General features: G+C 42.4%; 1 protein-coding gene across 2 annotated transcripts in view; it reads right to left on the bottom strand.

Annotated features, from left to right (window-relative positions):
* LOC115101994 (deoxynucleoside triphosphate triphosphohydrolase SAMHD1-like) overlaps positions 1–18,669 on the bottom strand; it is a 38,458-nt gene extending 19,789 nt beyond the window's left edge. Inside the window, exons 1-8 of one of the 2 annotated variants that reach the window (XM_029621464.2) lie at positions 18,345–18,669; positions 17,937–18,003; positions 17,665–17,737; positions 14,679–14,839; positions 3,762–3,877; positions 3,611–3,681; positions 3,346–3,501; positions 1,867–1,967 (exon numbers count right to left, since the gene is read on the bottom strand). In XM_029621464.2, coding sequence (XP_029477324.1) covers positions 1,867–1,967; positions 3,346–3,501; positions 3,611–3,681; positions 3,762–3,877; positions 14,679–14,839; positions 17,665–17,737; positions 17,937–18,003; positions 18,345–18,525 — 926 coding nt within the window. In that variant the 5' untranslated portion in view covers positions 18,526–18,669. The remainder of the gene's footprint in view (positions 1–1,866; positions 1,968–3,345; positions 3,502–3,610; positions 3,682–3,761; positions 3,878–14,678; positions 14,840–17,664; positions 17,738–17,936; positions 18,004–18,344) is intronic. The other variant, XM_029621463.2, reaches the window with a different exon arrangement.
* Between the last annotated feature and the right edge of the window lie 607 nt (positions 18,670–19,276).

Raw genomic sequence — 19,276 nt, 5'->3', positions numbered from 1 at the left:
CAACAAAGCCTCCTTCACTCATGCTGCCAAACATACCCTCGTAAAACTGACCATCCTACCGATCCTTGACTTCGGCAATGTCATTTATAAAATAGCCTCCAACACTCTACTCAGCAAACTGGATGTAAGCTATCACAGTGCCATCTGTTTTGTCACCAAAGCCCCATATACCACCCACCACTGCTACCTGTATACTCTCATTGGCTGGCCCTCGCTACATATCTGTCACCAAACCCACTGGCTCCAGGTCATCTATAAGTCTTTGCTAGGTAAAGCCCCGCCTATCTCAGCTCACTGGTTACCATAGCAACACCCACCCGTAGCACACGCTCCAGCAGATATATTTCACTGGTCATCCCCAAAGCCAACACTTCCTTTGGTCGCCTTTCCTTCCAGTTCTTTGCTGCCAATGACGGGAACGAATTGCAAAAAAAATAATCGCTTAAGCCGGAGACTTCAATATCTTCTCTAACTTTAAGCATCAGCTGTCAGAGCAGCTTACCGATCACTGTACCTGTACAGAGCCAATCTGTAAATAGCACACCCAACTACCTCATCCCCATATTGTTACTTATCTTCCTGCTCTTTTACACCTCAGTATCTCTACTTGCACATCATCATCTGCACATCTATCACTCCAGTGTTAATGGTAAATTGTCATTATTTCACCTCTGCGGCCTATTTACCTCCCTAATCTTCTACATTTTCACACACTGTACATATAAATAATCGATTGTGTTATTGACTGTACGTTTGTTTATGTGTAACTCTGTTGTTTTTGTCGCACTGCTTTGCTTCATCTTGGCCAGGTCACAGTTGAGAAGTTGTTCAACTGGCCTACCTGGTTAAATAAAGGTGAAATCAAAAAATGGAGACATTTTGAGCCTGTAATCGAACCCACAAATGCTGATGCTACATATACACAACTAGTCTAAAGAAAGCCAGTTTTATTGCTTCTTTAATTAGCACAACAGTTTTCAGCTTTGCTAACATAATTGCAAAGGGGTTTCTAATGATCAATTAGCCTTTTAAAATTATAAACTTGTATTAGCTAACACAACATGCCATTGGAACACAGGAGTGATGGTTGCTGATAATGGGCCTCTGTACACCTATGTAGATATTCCGTTAAATATTCGCCGTTTCCAGCTACAATAGTCATTTACAACATTAACAATGTCTACACTGTATTTCTGATCAATTTGATATTATTTTAAATGGACATTTCTTTTTGCTTTTCTTAAAAATAAAAGACATTTCTAAGTGACCCCAAACTTTTGAACGGTAGTGTACACCAGTGGTCCTATGTATGGTTAGATCTCTAATAGAGCCCCACAGTGGAGGGGTCATATTACCCATGAAACCTAATGGTCAAACAAGGAAATGGTTCCAATCATTTTTCCCTGTAGGGGATTTTATAAACACTTAAAGGGCTGTGTTTCGTTCTGATAACTGTGTAAATCTCTCGAGGACAGGGTGACTTTTATCAATATATTTCCCTGTAGGTGATTTTATAAACACTTAAAGGGCTGTGTTTCGTTCTGATAACTGTGTAAATCTCTCGAGGACAGGGTGACTTATCAATATATTTCCCTGTATTTAGAGCCGACTGTTGATAAAAGTCACCTTGTCCGAGAGCTTTACATGGTTATCAAAACGCCACACCAGGGTAAGAATACAGGAAACACAGCCCTTATTTTAAGTGTTTCTAAAATCCCCTATGGGGAAAAATGATTGGAACCATTTCCCTGTTTGACCGCTAGGTTTTATGGGTATTATGACACATACTGTGGTACTCTATATAGCTTACTCCAGTAACTGATGATGGTTTCTAAGAGAGAGATCAACTCCAACTGGGGAACTCACCTGGCGAAGTAGTCCCACTTGTCCACATCGATGCCGGTCAATTTGTTGGCCACAATCTCATAGAGGAAAGACTTCTCCTCTGGACGGCCCTCATAAGGCCACTGTGGAAAGACAGACTCAGAATTAGACTTCTCCTCTGGACGGCCCTTATAAGGCCACTGTGGAAAGACAACAGACTCAGAATTAGACTAATCCTTTGAAATCCCAGCATGTGCAGTAACTCTAAATTAGTTCAAGGGATACTTAACCAGAGTTTTTATTTTATTTATTTCACCTTTTTTTAAACCAGGTAAGCCAGTTGAGAACAAGTTCTCATTTACAACTGTGACCTGGCCAATATAAAGCAGTGCGGCAAAAACAACAGAGTTACACATGGGATAAACAAACATACAGTCAATAACACAAAATAAAAAGTCTATATACACAGTGTGTGCAAATGTAGTAAGATTAGGGAGGTAAGGCAATAAATAGGCCATAGTGGTGAAATAATTACAATTTAGCATTAACACTGGAGTGATAGATGTGCAGATGATGAGGTGCAAGTAGAGATACTGGGGTGCAAAAATATATAACAATATGGGGATGAGGTAGTTGGTTGGGCTATTTACAGATGGTCTGTGTACAGGTGCAATGATCGGTTGGTCAATGATCAGCTGCTCTGACAGCTGATGCTTAAAGTTAGAGCGGGAGATAAGTCTCTTTTTGCAATTCGTTCCAATCATTGGCAGCAGAGAACTGGAAGGAAAGGCGGCCAAAGGAAGAATTGGCTTTGGGGACCAGTGAAATATACCTGCTGGAGCGCATGCTCTGGGTGGGTGTTGCTACGGTGACCAGTGAGCTCAGATAATGCGGGGCTTTACCTAGCAAAGACTTATAGATGACCTGGAGCCAGTGGTAGGTTAGCAGTAGTTTCACAAGCTAATGCTAATTAGCGTATCCAGAAGTTTAAGAGTTTAAATTCAACCTGTAGTCAATACACTGCTAGTAACCATCAGTAAATCATATTCATAAAGTACTTCACAAAATGTTGATTGATGCTTAAATTCTTAATTGATTGAGGCTAGCTGACTCACCCCCTGTCTGAGAGGGACAGTGTTCCTGACTCACCCCCTGTCTGAGAGGGACAGTGTTCCTGACTCACCCCCTGTCTGAGAGGGACAGTGTTCCTGACTCACCCCCTGTCTGAGAGGGACAGTGTTCCTGACTCACCCCCTGTCTGAGAGGGACAGTGTTCCTGACTCACCCCTGTCTGAGAGGGACAGTGTTCCTGACTCACCCCTGTCTGAGAGGGACAGTGTTCCTGACTCACCCCCTGTCTGAGAGGGACAGTGTTCCTGACTCACCCCCTGTCTGAGAGGGACAGTGTTCCTGACTCACCCCCTGTCTGAGAGGGACAGTGTTCCTGACTCACCCCCTGTCTGAGAGGGACAGTGTTCCTGACTCACCCCCTGTCTGAGAGGGACAGTGTTCCTGACTCACCCCCTGTCTGAGAGGGACAGTGTTCTGTGGTCCAGCAATCTGTTCCTTGATGAAGACCAGGTCATCAGGTAGGACCAGGCCATGATCCTTCATCACTGGCTCCAAGGCATTTACAGACACCAGATGGTCAAACATCGCAAGGGACGCCTGCTCATGCTGTAACACACATACATACATGTGACATGGACATTCTCGCGCCCACACAGGAAGATGAGGAGAGAAGGCTATGACAAGAAAGAGGAGGTTATTCAGACTGTAGTCTTACCTTCCACTTGGACTTTGGACGCATTTTGGGGATGAACATGCTATCAAACATATGGGAGAAAGGACCATGACCTGGAAAGAGATCACATTCAACAGAATAAGATTGGAAAAGAGGGAGGGAGGGAAGGAGGGAGAGAGTGAGTGAGACTCACCCAGGTCGTGACAGAGCCCAGCAATCTGGACACACAGGATGTCTCTACTGGAGATGAGGAGCTCTGGTTGTCTCTCACTCAACTCCTGGACCAGCCGACCTGCTAGGTAGCCCACCCTGAAAACACAACCACAACACAACCAATTAATAACCATTGTACAACCGATTAAACCTGCCAGGCAACCACAGGGGTGGGAGCTTAGGGAAGGGGCTCGGGTCTGAAAAGCAACTAGGCCAGTTTCTGTTGTGCCTTTTAAATGCAGGATAGGGCCTCAAACCACATAGGCTGAATCCCAATTCTCCAGGCTGAATCCCCAATTCTCCAGGCTGAATCCCCAATTCTCCAGGCTGAATCCCAATTCTCCACGCTTTTCCAGAAGTGTGCACTTGCACACTTCCCATTATGGATTTAAAAGCATATGATTGGTGTAAGCATAGGCTATACACTTTGGGAGAAGGGTGGAACCTAAGCTTCCCTCAAAAAAAATGGACTAGATAAGTACTCCAGTGGCGGTCGGTGCCGTTTAAGATGAGGGAGGACACCGTTTTTAATGAGCATTACCTTATTTCTATTACAGCATATTGGATGACTATCATTAATATTTCATTCATTCAGGTCAATGTCACATCAATAAGTTTAAGCTACTAGATGATACTCAAATTTTCCGTATACTGTTAGGGATTTCTGCCCTGTTCATACAAGAGACCACAGGAAACGTCTTTGATCAGAGGTTAGTTTGTTTAATAAGGACTGCAACCCAGAGCATACATACACTTACAGTAATTTGCAAGTAACACACTCAGTTCAAAATATGGTGTTTTCCCTTTTTATCCCCTACTGAGGTTCACCCCGCCCAGGTTGATGTCCCTTAACTTTATTCCCTTATAAGCTCATAATTAAGAGTTGCTAACACAAAGATGTTTCTGCTAGGCGGAGCTCATTTTATGGCCTATGAATTAAAGTTTATTGTAGATGCACAGGTCAAGAAAAACATCTGTCTGTCGCTCAAACATTTGAGCGACAGACAGCGGCACAATCAATACCGCCTTGCACACTCTTGCCTCCATCAGTGTGTTAAATCAGAGGGCCTGTTGTCTGGACCTCTGGCAGTCTCTATGGGGGTACCACAGGGTTCAATTCTCGGGCAGACTCTTCTCTGTATATATATATATTTTATATATATATAAAATCAATGATGTCGCTCTTGCTGCTGGCGATTCCCTGATCCACCTCTATGCAGATGACACCATTCAGTATCCTTCTGGCCCTTCTTTGGACACTGTGTTAACGAACCTACAAACGAGCTTCAATGCCATACAACTCTCCTTCCGTGGCCTCCAACTGCTCTTAAACACTAGTAAAACTAAATGCATGCTTTTCAACCGTTCGCTGCCCGCACCCGCCCGCCCGACTAGCATCACTACCCTAGACGGTTCTGACCTAGAATATGTGGTCAACTACAAATACCTAGGTGTCTGGCTAGACTGTAAACTCTCCTTCCAGACTCGTATTAAACATCTCCAATCCAAAATCAAATCTAGAATTGGCTTTCTATTTTCGCAACAAAGCCTCATTCACTCACGCCTCCAAACTTACCCTAGTAAAACTGACAATCCTACAGATCCACGACTTTGGCGATGTCATCTACAAAATAGCTTCCAATACTCTACTCAGCAAACTGGATGCAGTTGATCACAGTGCCATCCGTTTTGTCACCAAAGCCCCATATAGCACCCACCACTGCGACCTGTATGCTCTAGTCGGCTGGCCCTCGCTACATATTCGTCGCCAGACCCACTGGCTCCAGGTCATCTAGAAGTCTATGCTAGGTAAAGCTCCGCCTTATCTCAGCTCACTGGACACGATAACACCCACCCGCAGCACGCGCTCCAGCAGGTATATCTCACTGGTCCTCCCCAAAGTCAACACCACCTTTGGCCACCTTTCCTTCCAGTTCTCTGCTGCCAGTGACTGGAACGAATTGCAAAAATCGCTGAAGCTGGAGACTTATATTTCCCTCACTAACTTTAAGCATCAGCTTTCTGAGCAGCTAACCGATCGCTGCAGCTGTACATAGTCCATCTATAAATAACCCGCCCAATCTGCCTACCTCATCCCCATACTGTTTTTATTTACTTTCTGCTCTTTTGCACACCAGTATCTTTACTTGCACATCATCATCTGCTCATTTATCACTCCAGTGTTAATCTGCTAAATTGTAATTACTTCGCTAAAATAGCCTATTTATTGCCTACCTACCTCACACCATTTGCACACACTGTATATAATAGACTTCTTTATATTGTGTTATTGAATGTACGCTTGTTTAGTCCATGTGTAACTCTGTTGTTTGTGGACTTCAGTGCACAACACATCAGCTGTCTGTAACCAACTTTCCAAGCCAAACCTTCATATCATAACTGCTACACAAGGCCTACATTGTTGTCGCCATATTAGCTAACGTCAGTCAGCATCACTACAAGAACAAATGCGTTAGTAAACCTGCTACAATAATGCAGTACAGTGTAGTCAGCAAGTAGTTCAGCAGTTACACCGGCTGTCCCCAGTGGCAATAAATTAATAAAACCAAAAGCTTATCTTGACTTGGAAGAGTTCCAGTGTTGGACAGTCATAGCCAGCTAGCTAACATAGCATCCCTCTCTGTTTGAGCCAGGTGTTTGAGTAACTAAACTAGCTAGATGCATTCGCTAGCTAAGTAAGTGGAAAAAATTACAACAGAATATAACTAGCTCTCTCACACACACTTCTCTATCATTTTTTTGAAGAAATTAATTTGGTTCAAAACTGTTCAACTATTGTACAATGTTCAACTACTCACCACATTGTATGCACTGTAGGGCTAGCTAACTGTAGCTTATGCTTTCAGTACTAGATTAGTTCTCTGATCCTTTCATGGGGTGGACAACATGTCAGTTCATGTGACAAGAGCTCTGATAGGTTGGAGGAGATCTTCAAGGAAGTTGTCATAATTACTGTGTAAGTCTATGGAAGCGGGTCAGAACCACAAGCTTTCTAGGTTTTGTATTGAAGTCAATGTACCCAGAGGACGGAAACTAGCAGTCCTCCGGCTACACCATGGTTCTACCCTACAGAGTGCTGTTGAGGATACTATAGACTTTCATAGCAAAACAGTATGTTTGAAACAATTTTATTCAGTGACGTGAATATATTTAGACGGATAATGTTTCACTATTTACATTTTTCTGAAATTCAATGAGGAGGATGGTCCCCTTCCTCCTCTGAAGTACTCGTACATAAATAAATAAAATAATTCATAATACTACACCAGAGAACATGATTTTGGCCACAGGGGATCATTCGCATCTTTCAAAAATGAGCTGTGGATTGTTTTAAGAGCGCAATTTGGCCAGTGCACTTGGCAAATAGCCTACGAAGGACTTCCAGCATGATTTGCAAATGCAATAGTAGGAAAAACAAAGTTTAAAAAGCAAATGGCTATTGCTTTAAATGTATGTCTTTTAGTTACAAAAATTCTCAACTTAAATGAGCAAAAGCCTGTCTTATTTGCACCAGCGGAGAGCAACGGCCATAGCCCCGGTGAGTGCACTATCTTTATCGTTGGAAAAGAACCACTGGAACATCTTCTGGGTGGACTGTGACAAGAGATAAAAAATAATCTGCCCACTCCATCAAACAATGGGTACAACAACACAGGGCATTCACGGGACCTCATGGAACCACGGACCGCACCTGCAGAAACTGGACAACAGGGAGAAGCAGAGGAGATACCTATCATAGACTTCTCCCAGCTGACGCTTGACATACCACCTACGCCACCTCCAGTGGTAGAAACAACCAGCTGGTATGATTGAGTGGAATCAGCCAACAGTAACACGGAAGCAGCAATGTGAGAGTCAGTAGTGCATGACCTTGAACGGTAATAATAGGAAGCTTCCGTTTAACACACAGGCCTAAGGTTACGTATGTCTACAGCCCCAGTGGGAACTTCCCCTTTAAAAAGGTATATAAAGAGAACAGAGATCATAAGACAGCATGACCCTCACTAACATATGAAACAGACTTCATATGGAGAATCATCATAGGTAAATTTACTATTGCACTATACGCTTTTTGATAGAGTAAAACAATATTTTGGGAACCGGATAATTGTGCTTAAGTACTTATTGGGTCATACTCTGAAGAAGCTGGTTGAATCTTGTGAACCTGACTGAGTCTCCGAAAAACAGAGGTCTAACCACCTCTTGATCACATAGACAAAGCGGGCGGTCGCATTTTTGACACCAGAAACCAGAGGTGATTAGCAATTCAAGGAAAAATAGCCAAGTACCAGTTACAATATATTGAGTCCATACACAGAGTTGGAAGTGTATAGAGATAGTGGAATTCGGAATCTAGCGTCATAGCTGTAAGAATACCGATTACGGGAAAGTGACAAAGGGGCTGAGCATTTAAGGTAATTGAACTATTTTTGCTATTTAGTCAATATTGTTAGAAGTGTTAACGCATTTAAAGTTTTGCAATATTATCTGGCATAGCTTAAAGCATTAAGGATTGATTGAGCATTATTGATGTATTGAGAAACTGTATAACCATTGAATTGTAATGATGTGTATAAGACAAAAAACAGAGTGACTTAATAAAAGCTTGAAACTTTGACAACTAGGCCAGATTAACGACCTGGAGAGCAAACGCCTTTGACACTCTCACTGAACAGAAAGTGACCCTGGTTATAGGTTAAAGTGATTGCACTAAAGAATATTTCATTGTGTGGACAATAATATATTTTTAAGAAAGTCAAAACATATACCAATACTAGTTTCCGAGTGACTACTAGCTGACGAGCATAACTACTAGGAGTTGTTATTAGGTATTGATATATACATAGGTAAAGATAACTTGAGGGTAAGGAAATATAGGAGGAATCCATAATGCTTAAGAATATTTAAATAGGAGTATATCTATCCAAGGCCTCATACTAGACCGGAAAATAAGGGAGTGACAACGTGAACGAAGGAACAAACCCAACTCACGCAAAGGGCCATTACGAATACACAGAAGGGTTGGTAGGGCCGCACGGCAAGGCCCTTGTTACACCGAAGTAACTAAAGTCCCAAAGTACTCTGCCCAGCCAGAGGACGGTGTAGAGGCTTTTGCTGCAGGCATTGGGCAAAAGTCAGCACCGTGACACTATGGACAATACTTTCCTCCAGGCCAGATTTATGTCATATAATACAATTTGTGCCTCCCCTTTTCGTAGGCTGGGTAATCAATGGAGACAGGGTGCACCAGAGGTTGATTTCGAGTCTCATAGCAAAGGATCTGAATACAAATGTAAATAAGGTATTTCTGTTTTGTTATTTTTAAAAATTTGAACAAATGTCCAGAACCTGTTTTTGCTTTGTCATTATAGGGCATTGTGTGTAGATTGATGAGGGCTAAAAAATTATTTCATAAATTTTAGTACAAGGCTGTAACGTAACAAAAGGAGTCTGAATACTTTCAGAATGTAGTCGCCTTCAAGAAGAGGTCGTTTTTAATGGTCTGTTTGTCAGTGTCAGCAGAGTAGGCTACTAATTTGTCATATGAAAAAATATGTTGCCTGTGTCTCCAGTCATATAGTGTAGTAGAATTGCATGAAATGTGTTAATAAAAAGACATTTTTTCCATGCTAAGAAAGGAGAAGAAACATCTCTGATTACCGCCCCAACAGATCCACAGATTATGCAATCTCTATTGCACTCCACACTGCCCTTTCCCACCTGGACAAAAGGAACACCTGTGAGAATGTTATTCATTGACTACAGCTCAGCGTTCAACACCATAGTGCCCTCAAAGCTCATCAATAAGCTAAGGACCCTGGGACTAAACACCTCCCTCTGGATCCTGGACTTCCTGGCAGGTCGCCCCAGGTGATAAGGGTAGGTAACAACACATCTGACAAGCTGATCCTCAACACAGGGGCCCCCTCAGGGGTGCGTGCTCAGTCCCCTCCTGTACCCCCTGTTCACTCATGACTGCATGGCCAGGCACGACACCAACACCATCATTAAGTTTGCTGATGACACAACAGTGGTAGGCCTGATCACCAACAACAACGAGAAAGCCTATAGGGAGGAGGTCAGAGACCTGGCCGTATGGTGGCAGGACAACAACAGCTCCCTCAATGTGATCAAGACAAAGGAGATGATTGTGGACTACAGGAAAAAGAGGCTCGAGCACACCCCCATTCTCATAGACGGGGCTGCAGTGGAGCAGGTTGAAAGCGTCAAGTTCCTTGGTGTCCACATCACCAACATGATCCAAACACACTAAGACAGTTGTAAAGAGGGCACGAAAAAATATTTTCCCCCTCAAGAGACTAAAAAGATTTTGCATGAGTCCTCAGATCCTCAAAAGGTTCTACAGCTGCACCATCAAGAGCATCACTGCCTGGTATGGCAACTGCTTGGCCTCCGACCGCAAGGCACTACAGAGGGTAGTGCGAACAGCCCAGTACATCACTGGGGCCAAGCTTCCTGCCATCCAGGACCTCTATACCAGGCGGTGTCAGAGGAAGGCCGTAAACATTTTCAAAGACTCCACTCCAGCCACCCTAGTCATAGACTGTTCTCTCTGCTACCGCACGGCAAGCGGTACCGGAGCGCCAAGTCTAGGTCCAAGACGCTTCTAAACAGCTTCTACCCCCAAGCCAAAGGACTCCTGATCATCTAATCAAATGGCTACCCAGACTATTTGCATTGCCCCCTCTCCACACCACTGCTACTCTGTTATCATCTATGCAGTCACTTTAATAACTCTACCTACATGTACATATTACCTCAACTAACCAGTGCCCCCGCACTTTGACTCTGTAGCGGTACCCCCCTGTATATAGTCTCGCTATGATTATTTTACTGCTGCTCTTTAATTACCGGTTACTTTTATCTCTTATCTGTATTTTTTTTAACAGCATTGTTAGTTAGGGGCTCGTAAGTAAACATTTCACTGTAAGGTCCACACCCGTTGTATTCTGCGCATGTGACCAATAACATTCTATTCGATTTTGATTTGCACTACATGCTCGTGCAAGCATTGTTCAGAACTGTCCGTTTTGCTAACAGTGATTGAGTTACATTATTAGCCTAACTTATGACTAAAATCTACTCAAAACATTAGGAATAGAATGTAATAGTTTTACATTAGTCTGATAGATACATCACTATTAGAAAAAAATTGCTTCCTCAAACTCACACTCCGCTTATGCATACACTCATACCCTACGGCAGGGTTTTCAAACTTATTGTGATAACAAATTCATCAAGGGCCCCCTCATAATCAGAACACAAAATTGATGGGCTACCCCGGCAAACGCTGGGCCAATTGTGTGCCGCCCTATGGGACTCCAAATCATGGCCGGATGTGATACAGCCTGGATTCAAACTAGGTACTGCAGTGACGTCTCCTGCACTGAGATGCAGTGTCTTAGACCACCGTGCCACTGGGTAGCCATTCAAGGAGTACTACTAGAACTTCTGCAGTTTACGCTACATTTCTGCAAAACTATACATTTTGTCACGGGGCAGAGAGAAAACGTTGCAGTTTTAAAGATTAAATTACAGTGCATTTATGTACATAAATTGTACATAAATACAATAAGGATTTAGTTGAAAAGTATTGTGGATACCAATATCCCTGATGATTCCCAGGGTTAATAAGAACATACATTGTAGATGAATAACATTACACGGATGCATTGGCCAAAATGTGTTTAATCTGTTAGTAATATTGCTTTAAAAAAAAATATAATTTTTAAATGTGCCTTCATAAAGTATTCACACCCCTTGACTTTTCAAATTTTTTTTGTGTCACAGACTATTTACAAAGTAGGTTCATTTTGATTCCCCCCCACTGGCCTACACACAATACCCCATAATATCAAAGTGGAATCATGTTTTTCAATTTTTACAAATTTATTAAAAATGAAAAGCTGAAATGTATTGAGTCAATAAGTATTCAACCACTTTGGTATGGCAAGCCTAAATAAGTTCAGGAGTAAAAACGTGCTTAACAAGTCACATGGACTCACTGTTTGCAGTAATAGTGTTCAACATGATTTTTGAATGACTACCTCATCTCTGTACCCTACACATACAATTATCTACAGTGCATTTGAAAAATATGCCAGTGTCTTTTACCACATTTTATGACGTTACAGCTTTATTCTAAAATGGATTAAAAAACACTCCCCCATTCACTAATCTACACACAATACTTCATAATGACAAAGCAAACACAGGTTTAGAAATGTTAACTATTTTTATAAATACACCTCAAATATCACATTGACAAATATTCAGACCCTTTACTCAGTACTTAGTTGAAGCCCTATCGGCAGCGATTACAGCCTTAAGTCTTCTTGGGAATGACGCTACAAGCTTGGCACACCTGTATTTGGGGAGTTTCTTCCAATTTTCCCTGCAAATCCTCTCAAGCTCTGTCAGTTTGGAGAAGGGTTGCTGCACAGCTATTTTCAGGTGTCTCCAGAGATGCTCGATTGAGTTCAAGTCCGGGCTCTGGCTGAACCACTCATGGACATTGAGACTCCTCCCGAAGCCAATCCTGCATTGTCTTGGTTGTGTGCGTCGGGTCATTGTCCTGTTGGAAGGTGAACCTTTATCCCAATCTGAGGTCCGGAGTGCTCTGGAGCAGGTTTTCATCAAGGATCTCTCTGTACTTTGCTCTGTTCATCTTTCCCTCGATCGGGACAAGTCTCCCAGTCGCTGCTGCTGAAAAATATCCCCACAGCATGATGCTGCCACCACCATGCTTCACCGTAGGGATGGTGCCAGGTTTTCCCCAGATGTGAAGCTTGGCATTCAGGCCAAAGAGTTCAATATTGGTTTCATCAGACCAGAGAATCTTGTTTCTCATGATCTGAGAGTCCTTTAGGTGCTGTTTTGGCAAACTCCATGCAGGCCGTCATGCGCCTTTTACTGACGAGTGGCTGGCGTGTGGCCACTACCATTAAGACCTGATTGGTGGAGTGCTGCAGAGTTGGTTGTCCTTCTGGAAGGTTCTCCCATCTCCACAGAGGAACTCCAGAGCTCTGAAAGAGTGACCACCGGGTTCTTGGTCACTTCCCTGACCAACGCCATTCTTCCCCGATTGCTCAGTTTTGCCAGCTCTAGGAAGAGTATTTGCGGTTCCAAACAGCTTCAATTTTAAAAAATGGAGACCACCATGTTCTTGGGGACCTTCAATGCTGTAGACATGTTTCGGTACCCTTCCCCAGATCGGTGTCGACACAGTCCTGTCTCTGAGCTCTACGGACAATTCCTTCGACCTCATGGCTTGGTTTGTTAGACCTTATATAGACAGGTATCTGCCTATCCAAATCATGTCCAATCAATTGAATTTACCACAGGTGGACTCCAATCAAGTTGCAAAAACATCTCAAGGATGATCAGTGGCACCAGGATGCACCCAAGCTCACTTTCTAGTCTCATAGCAAAGGGTCTGAATCTTTAAGTAAATAAGGCTTGTTTAAGAAATTTGCAAAATATTCTAAAAACCTGTTTTCGCTTTGTCATTATGGGGTTTGGTGTGTAGATTGAAAAAAATAACTATCCACTTTAGAATTAGGCTGTAATGTAACAAAATGAGGAAAAAGTCAAGGGGTCTGAATACTTTCTGAACGCATGTATAAAGGTCCCTCAGTCGAGCAGTGAATTTCAAAACATATTCAACCACAAAGACCAGGAAGGTTTTCCAATGCCTCGCCAAGGGCACCTACTTGTAGATGAGTAAAACAGTCACTACAAAGACACAGGCGTCCTTCCTAACTCAGTTGCCGGCGAGGAAGGAAAGCGCTAAGGGAATTCACCATGAGGTCAATGGTGACTAACAGTTAGAGTTTAACGGCCGTGATAGGAGAAAACGGGGGATGGATCAACAACATTGTATTTACTCCACAATACTAACTTAATTGATGGAGTGAAAAGAAGGAAGCCGGAATAAAAATATTACAAAGCATCCTGCTTGCAGTAAGGCACTAAAATAAAACAGCCAAAAATGTGGCAAAGAAATTTACCCTATGCCCTGAATACAAACCATTATGTTTGGGGCAAATCCAAAAGTACACCTCTTAATATTTTCAAGCATGGTGGTGGCTGCATCATGTTATGGGTATTTTTTCATTGCAAGGACTAATGATACAAATAGCTATATTCAGTGTAAGCGCAGGAAAAATTCTAGAGGAAAACTTGGTTCAGTCTGCTTTCTACAGACACAAATTCACCTATCAGCAGGACAATAACCTAAAACACAAGGCCAAATATACCGTACACTGGAGTTTTTTTTTTACCAAGACAACATTGAATGTCCCCGAGTGGTCTAGTTACAGTTCAGACTTAAAAAAAAAAAATAAAAATAGGCATGAAATTCTAATAGCAAGACTTGAAAATGGCTGTCTAGCAATGATCAACAACCAACTTGACAGAGCCCGAAGAATTAAAAATAAACCACCAACATGCTTCAATGACAAAAAAATGACAATTAATTCATTTTAATCCCACTTTGTAAACAACAAAATGTGGAAAAAGTGAAGGGGAGTGAATACTTTCTGAAGGCACTGTATATTCAGAAATCTGGCCGCAGACCACACTTTGAGAACTCTGCACACATAGTAGTACCCTATGGCAGGGGTGGGCAACATACAGCCCGCGGACCGGATCACATTCAATCCTGCCCAGGGGAGATTTGAGTTAAAAATATGTTTTATTTTTGCTTAAGGTTATTAATTTGGGGTAAAACATATATATTTTAAACCCAGGCCACTCTTGAACATCTAAAAATCTGTGCGGCCCAATGTGGCCCTCAAGACGAAATTATTACCCACCCCTGCCCTATGGAGTACTCAAGCACACACAATCATACCCTATGGAGTGTTCGAAGCGGTTGTGGGAGGCCCCAGGGAAGACGAAATATGCTCCTCCCAGCTGCTTGATGTGGCGGAGTCTCTGGAACTGAGGGGTGTCCATGATACGAACCAGCAGAGGATGCATCTCTACATGGCCATGGATGGGGTCATTAAACACCTACAGGAGACAATAATACACGTTATTGCTGATACTCTTACGGACTCTACTAATAGTCTTCCTCGTTCTCTCTCGGGAATAGATGGCGGTACATATTGTCCTAACTGTCTTGATCAGGTCAGGTTACAGGAGACCACAACCCTACAGATTATCTCTCAACCACAACAGAGGGAGCTGTGAGTCTGAAGACGGGGGGGGTTTACGGCCCCACGCCCCTTGTAAATCTCAGGCCACAGACAAATTCCTTTGTCCTGTCACTATGGAGAACCAGCCTCAGAACATTAAACATGAAATAAAGGGACTTTGGAACAATGGTTTCTGTCAGCCACCATGGTAGTCATGACGATGGAATATGAAAATGTATGTCATTTTTGTTTTGTTATTAAAGGTTAATAGATGACGTTATTACGAAAACATTGTAATGTGAAGGGTTTCCTAACATATGTTTGATGTTTACACATTGTATGGAAAATATCCAAATCAAAGAGAATGTTTTGGGGAAGATGAAATGTTAAGTTAGTTGTCTAAAATGGGATTTGAGAAAATCTAGCCTTGCCTTATTAACTTGGTACGAGAAATGAGAGATGAGTGCTTTTACACCTGCATTGTTTGCCGTTTGGAGTTTTAGGCTGGGTTTCTGTACAGCACTTTGAGATATCAGCTGATGTACGAAGGGCTATATAAATAAATTTGATTTGATTTGATGAGAAATGCCCTAAAGGCGGTTATGCCCACTTCTGACCCAAGGGTATAAAACCTGTGTGTATAGAATTTACAAAAGGACTACGTGACCCCAGTTGCAGCAGGGTCTTAAAAAGTCAACATATCCAGAACACAACGCAAGTTTGAGGACAAAGAAATCCTTTTCTACCCAAGCTAAGGATGAGTAGCTGTGTCTAAGCGGGTGAATTCAAGTCGAACCACCTAGCCTCCATCTCCCATCGTGGAATCTAAAGGGTTTCATTCCTATGCTGTGAGCTCTGAGCTACAGAGCTGTCTGGCCTCAGAAGACCTCTTCCAGAGAAAGGGGTGAGGGAACAGACTCCTAGGCCTAGGTGTGGTACGATTTCATTAGTGGGACCCGGGTCCGTGCAGATGCAAGGGCTATACGACGTTCAGATTATGAGACTGCTAGAGGAAACTAGTTAATTAGCGGCTGTTGTAAAATCGATATTCTGATATTCTTTGAGTTAATTTGGGAAATAGAAACTGAACAAAAACTAGTTTTCCCATGGTGCCCCAGGTTAATGAGTTAATAATTGCTTGATTCAGTTAATCACATAATTAAAAACTTGTAATCATTCGATGAGCAACAGTCGTCACATTAACCAATGCAACGTCACGACAATATCTTGAAAGCCTGACAATACAGGAAATGCTGATGTCTTATATAAGGGCAGCAGTAACCTAGCGGTTAGGGCCAGTAACAAAAAGGTTGCTGGATCAAATCCCTGAGCTGACAAGCCAAAAATCTGTCGTTCTGCCCCTGAACAAGGCAGTTAACTCATTGTTCCTAGGCCGTCATTGAAAATAAGAATGTGTTCTTAACTTCTTTGGGGTAGGGGGCAGTATTGGGTAGCTTGGATGAAAAACGTGCCCAAATTAAGCTGCCTGCTACGCAGCCGTAAAAGCTAGAATATGCATATAATTAGTCAATTTGGATAGAAAACACCGAAGTTTCTAAAACTGTTTGAATGATGTCTGAGTATAACAGAACTCACATGGCAGGCAAAAACCTGAGAAAAAAAATCCAACCAGGAAGTGAGATATCTGAGGTTTGTAGTTTTTCAACTATTGAAGATACAGTGGGATATTAGTTATGTTTCACTTCCCAAGGCTTCCACTAGATGTCAACAGTATTTAGAACCTAGTTTGAGGATTCTACTCTAAAGGAGGGGCTCATAAGAGCTCTTTGAGTGAGTGGTCTGGCAGAGTGCCACAGCCTCAGTCTGGCGCGCTCACGTGAAAAGGTAGCTACGTTCCACTCCATTTGTACAGACAAAGGAATTGTCCGGTTGGAACATTAATGAAGTTTTATGTTAAAAACATCCTAAAGATTGATTCCATACTTAGTTTGGCATGTTTCTACTGGCTGTAACAGAACTTTTTGAACTTTTCTTCTGACGTTCGGCGCGACCTAAACGCGCTTTGGAATTTGTTTACCAAACGCCCTAACTAAATAAATATTTGGACATAACTGATGGACATTATCAGACAAATCAAACATTTATGGTGGAACTGGGATTCCTGGGAGTACATTCTGATGAAGATAATCAAAGGTAAGTGAATATTTAAAATAAATATATAAGTGGCTGGTTCCACCCCTCCCCGGTAGATCAGTGCATGATGAGCTATGTGTATCGGGTCACAGCGCACGAACAAGTTATAACGTACTCTCTGTTCAAGCCAGCCTCTGTTCACCTCATATCTCCACACAGCTGTGCCCTTGAAAGATATGAGAATAACAGGGTGGACTGAGAAACTGTGGTCACTCTCAGAGGGTATTTGTCTTATGCCGTGTGACCAAGTTGAACAGAAGCCAAGAAGGTTGGAAACAATAACAGATCGTCGCACCATGTCCTTGACGATATTCCCAGACCAGCTGCAGGAAGAAAGGGTGGTTCCCCTCCCTCTCTTCTCTAGCATAGTATTGTAAGTTCTGAAAATCTCTTGACCAATGTTAAGCATAATTGTTAACTATTAATATTAAACAAAGCAGGTAAATACATAATCTCTTACACATATACGTCTCCCTCATTTTGTCTTTCATTCACTCTCTAGCCTTTGAAAAGGATAACAGGGGTTAGTTGTGCCGTCTGTGTTACCTTGGTGGTCTCTGCTGCCATCTGCCACAGCTTCCTCAGACTGTGCAGGATCTGCAACCGGGTGCCTAGAGGCCTGAGGAGAAGGAGGGGGAAGAGAGAGAGAGAAAGTGTGTGTTCAATTTCATAATCATAAAAGCACCAACAACACAACCCAAGGCATTGAGTGAAAAACATGTCACAAATAAACCAAGGTTTAGAGGGTCCGGTGCACATTTGATTGTCATGCCACTGAAGATTTGCACCACCACACCCAACATAATACCACCACGTACACTATACCCATTTTATCCAGAAGTGTCTCTGTGAGGTATCGTAATCCCACTCCTGTCATCTTTTGCTCTGTGTGGGGGAAGAACAAAAACACAAAAAACAGGTCATATTTCCTGTGTGTCAGTCATTAACGATGTGTAAATATGCACAATGAGAATAAAATGTCACAGGTCAATTCCATGACATAAACCCAGAACCGTGTGTGCGTAGTCAAAGTGATAAGAACTTGCTAGTCTAGCTAAGGTACTGTAGTTCAACGGACAATGTAGTCCTTCTGGGTGCGCTTGACACCCTCACGGATCACAATGTAGTTTCAAGCTTTCAAGCCACGTTGGCTTGTTCAATCAAATATGTGTAGTTAGCTAGCGAAGATATGCAAAAACACTGATAAAAAAAATAAAAAAACGAACCTCTGAATGCATACTCCCATTTCCAGTGACCTTCTTGACGCAGGTACCTACAAACGTCCTCGACACCCCACTGCCCGAAATCCTGCCACGCCGCCTCAGAATCCCGCTTCTCCGGGGGTTTTAACTGATCACTACAACTAGTATTCGGAAAATCTTCTCTGGGACGCTTTCGAATATCCATAATGATCGGTGATTGAACGGTGCCAGTAACACAGTAGAGCCGATACTGGGGACTTCTTTCCGCGCGAACTATTTTTAAACTATGGGTGCGGTCTACTAAATTGTCGACTAAATGGGTTCTCTTTCCGAAACTAGTTCCTTTTTTACTGGGCTGACAGACCAGAAGGAGGGAGGAGCGATCAAAGATCGTATAAAGAGACGAAGATGCAAAGTCATTTGACCGTCCCATGATACTACTGTATGCATGCCATGCGGACATAGAAAACAACATTGTCTTCTTCGCAAATAGCCATTGGAAGAAGAGCTGACTTTGACAAAGTATGTAACATTTACTCTGTGGAAATATAAACTGTGTACAATAAAAAAAATAGGTCATGTCATTGCGTTGATAAAATCCGGAAGTGATTCACAGAGATAATCTCTATTTAAAAAAAAATCTTTGTAAATAGTAATGAGGCTTGTGTACAGGACGTCATTGGTCAAAAATAATCTGGGCGGGATGTCTTTGTGCACGACTGCCTGTCCCTGAAAACACCCGGCCAAATGTGGACTGTAACAAGATGCCTGGACTGGAGGAAAGTTATTGTAGTTCGTTAAAAAAAAAGACTAAAATGATATTACACAACATTCTCCTATATTCTGTGCCCCAGCTCAGCTGTCTTTTAGAGTTGTAATGAGTGTATTTCACCAGTAGACAGAGACATTTATTCTCTTTTACGATCAGTGTACTGGTCCATAGGGAAGATAATGCT

The sequence above is a fragment of the Oncorhynchus nerka genome, linkage group LG20, assembly GCF_034236695.1.
Source record: "Oncorhynchus nerka isolate Pitt River linkage group LG20, Oner_Uvic_2.0, whole genome shotgun sequence".
NCBI classification, from domain to species: Eukaryota; Metazoa; Chordata; class Actinopteri; order Salmoniformes; family Salmonidae; genus Oncorhynchus; species Oncorhynchus nerka.
The sequence above is the reverse complement of the archived record's forward strand: the minus strand, read 5'-3'. Positions and strand labels throughout refer to the sequence as shown.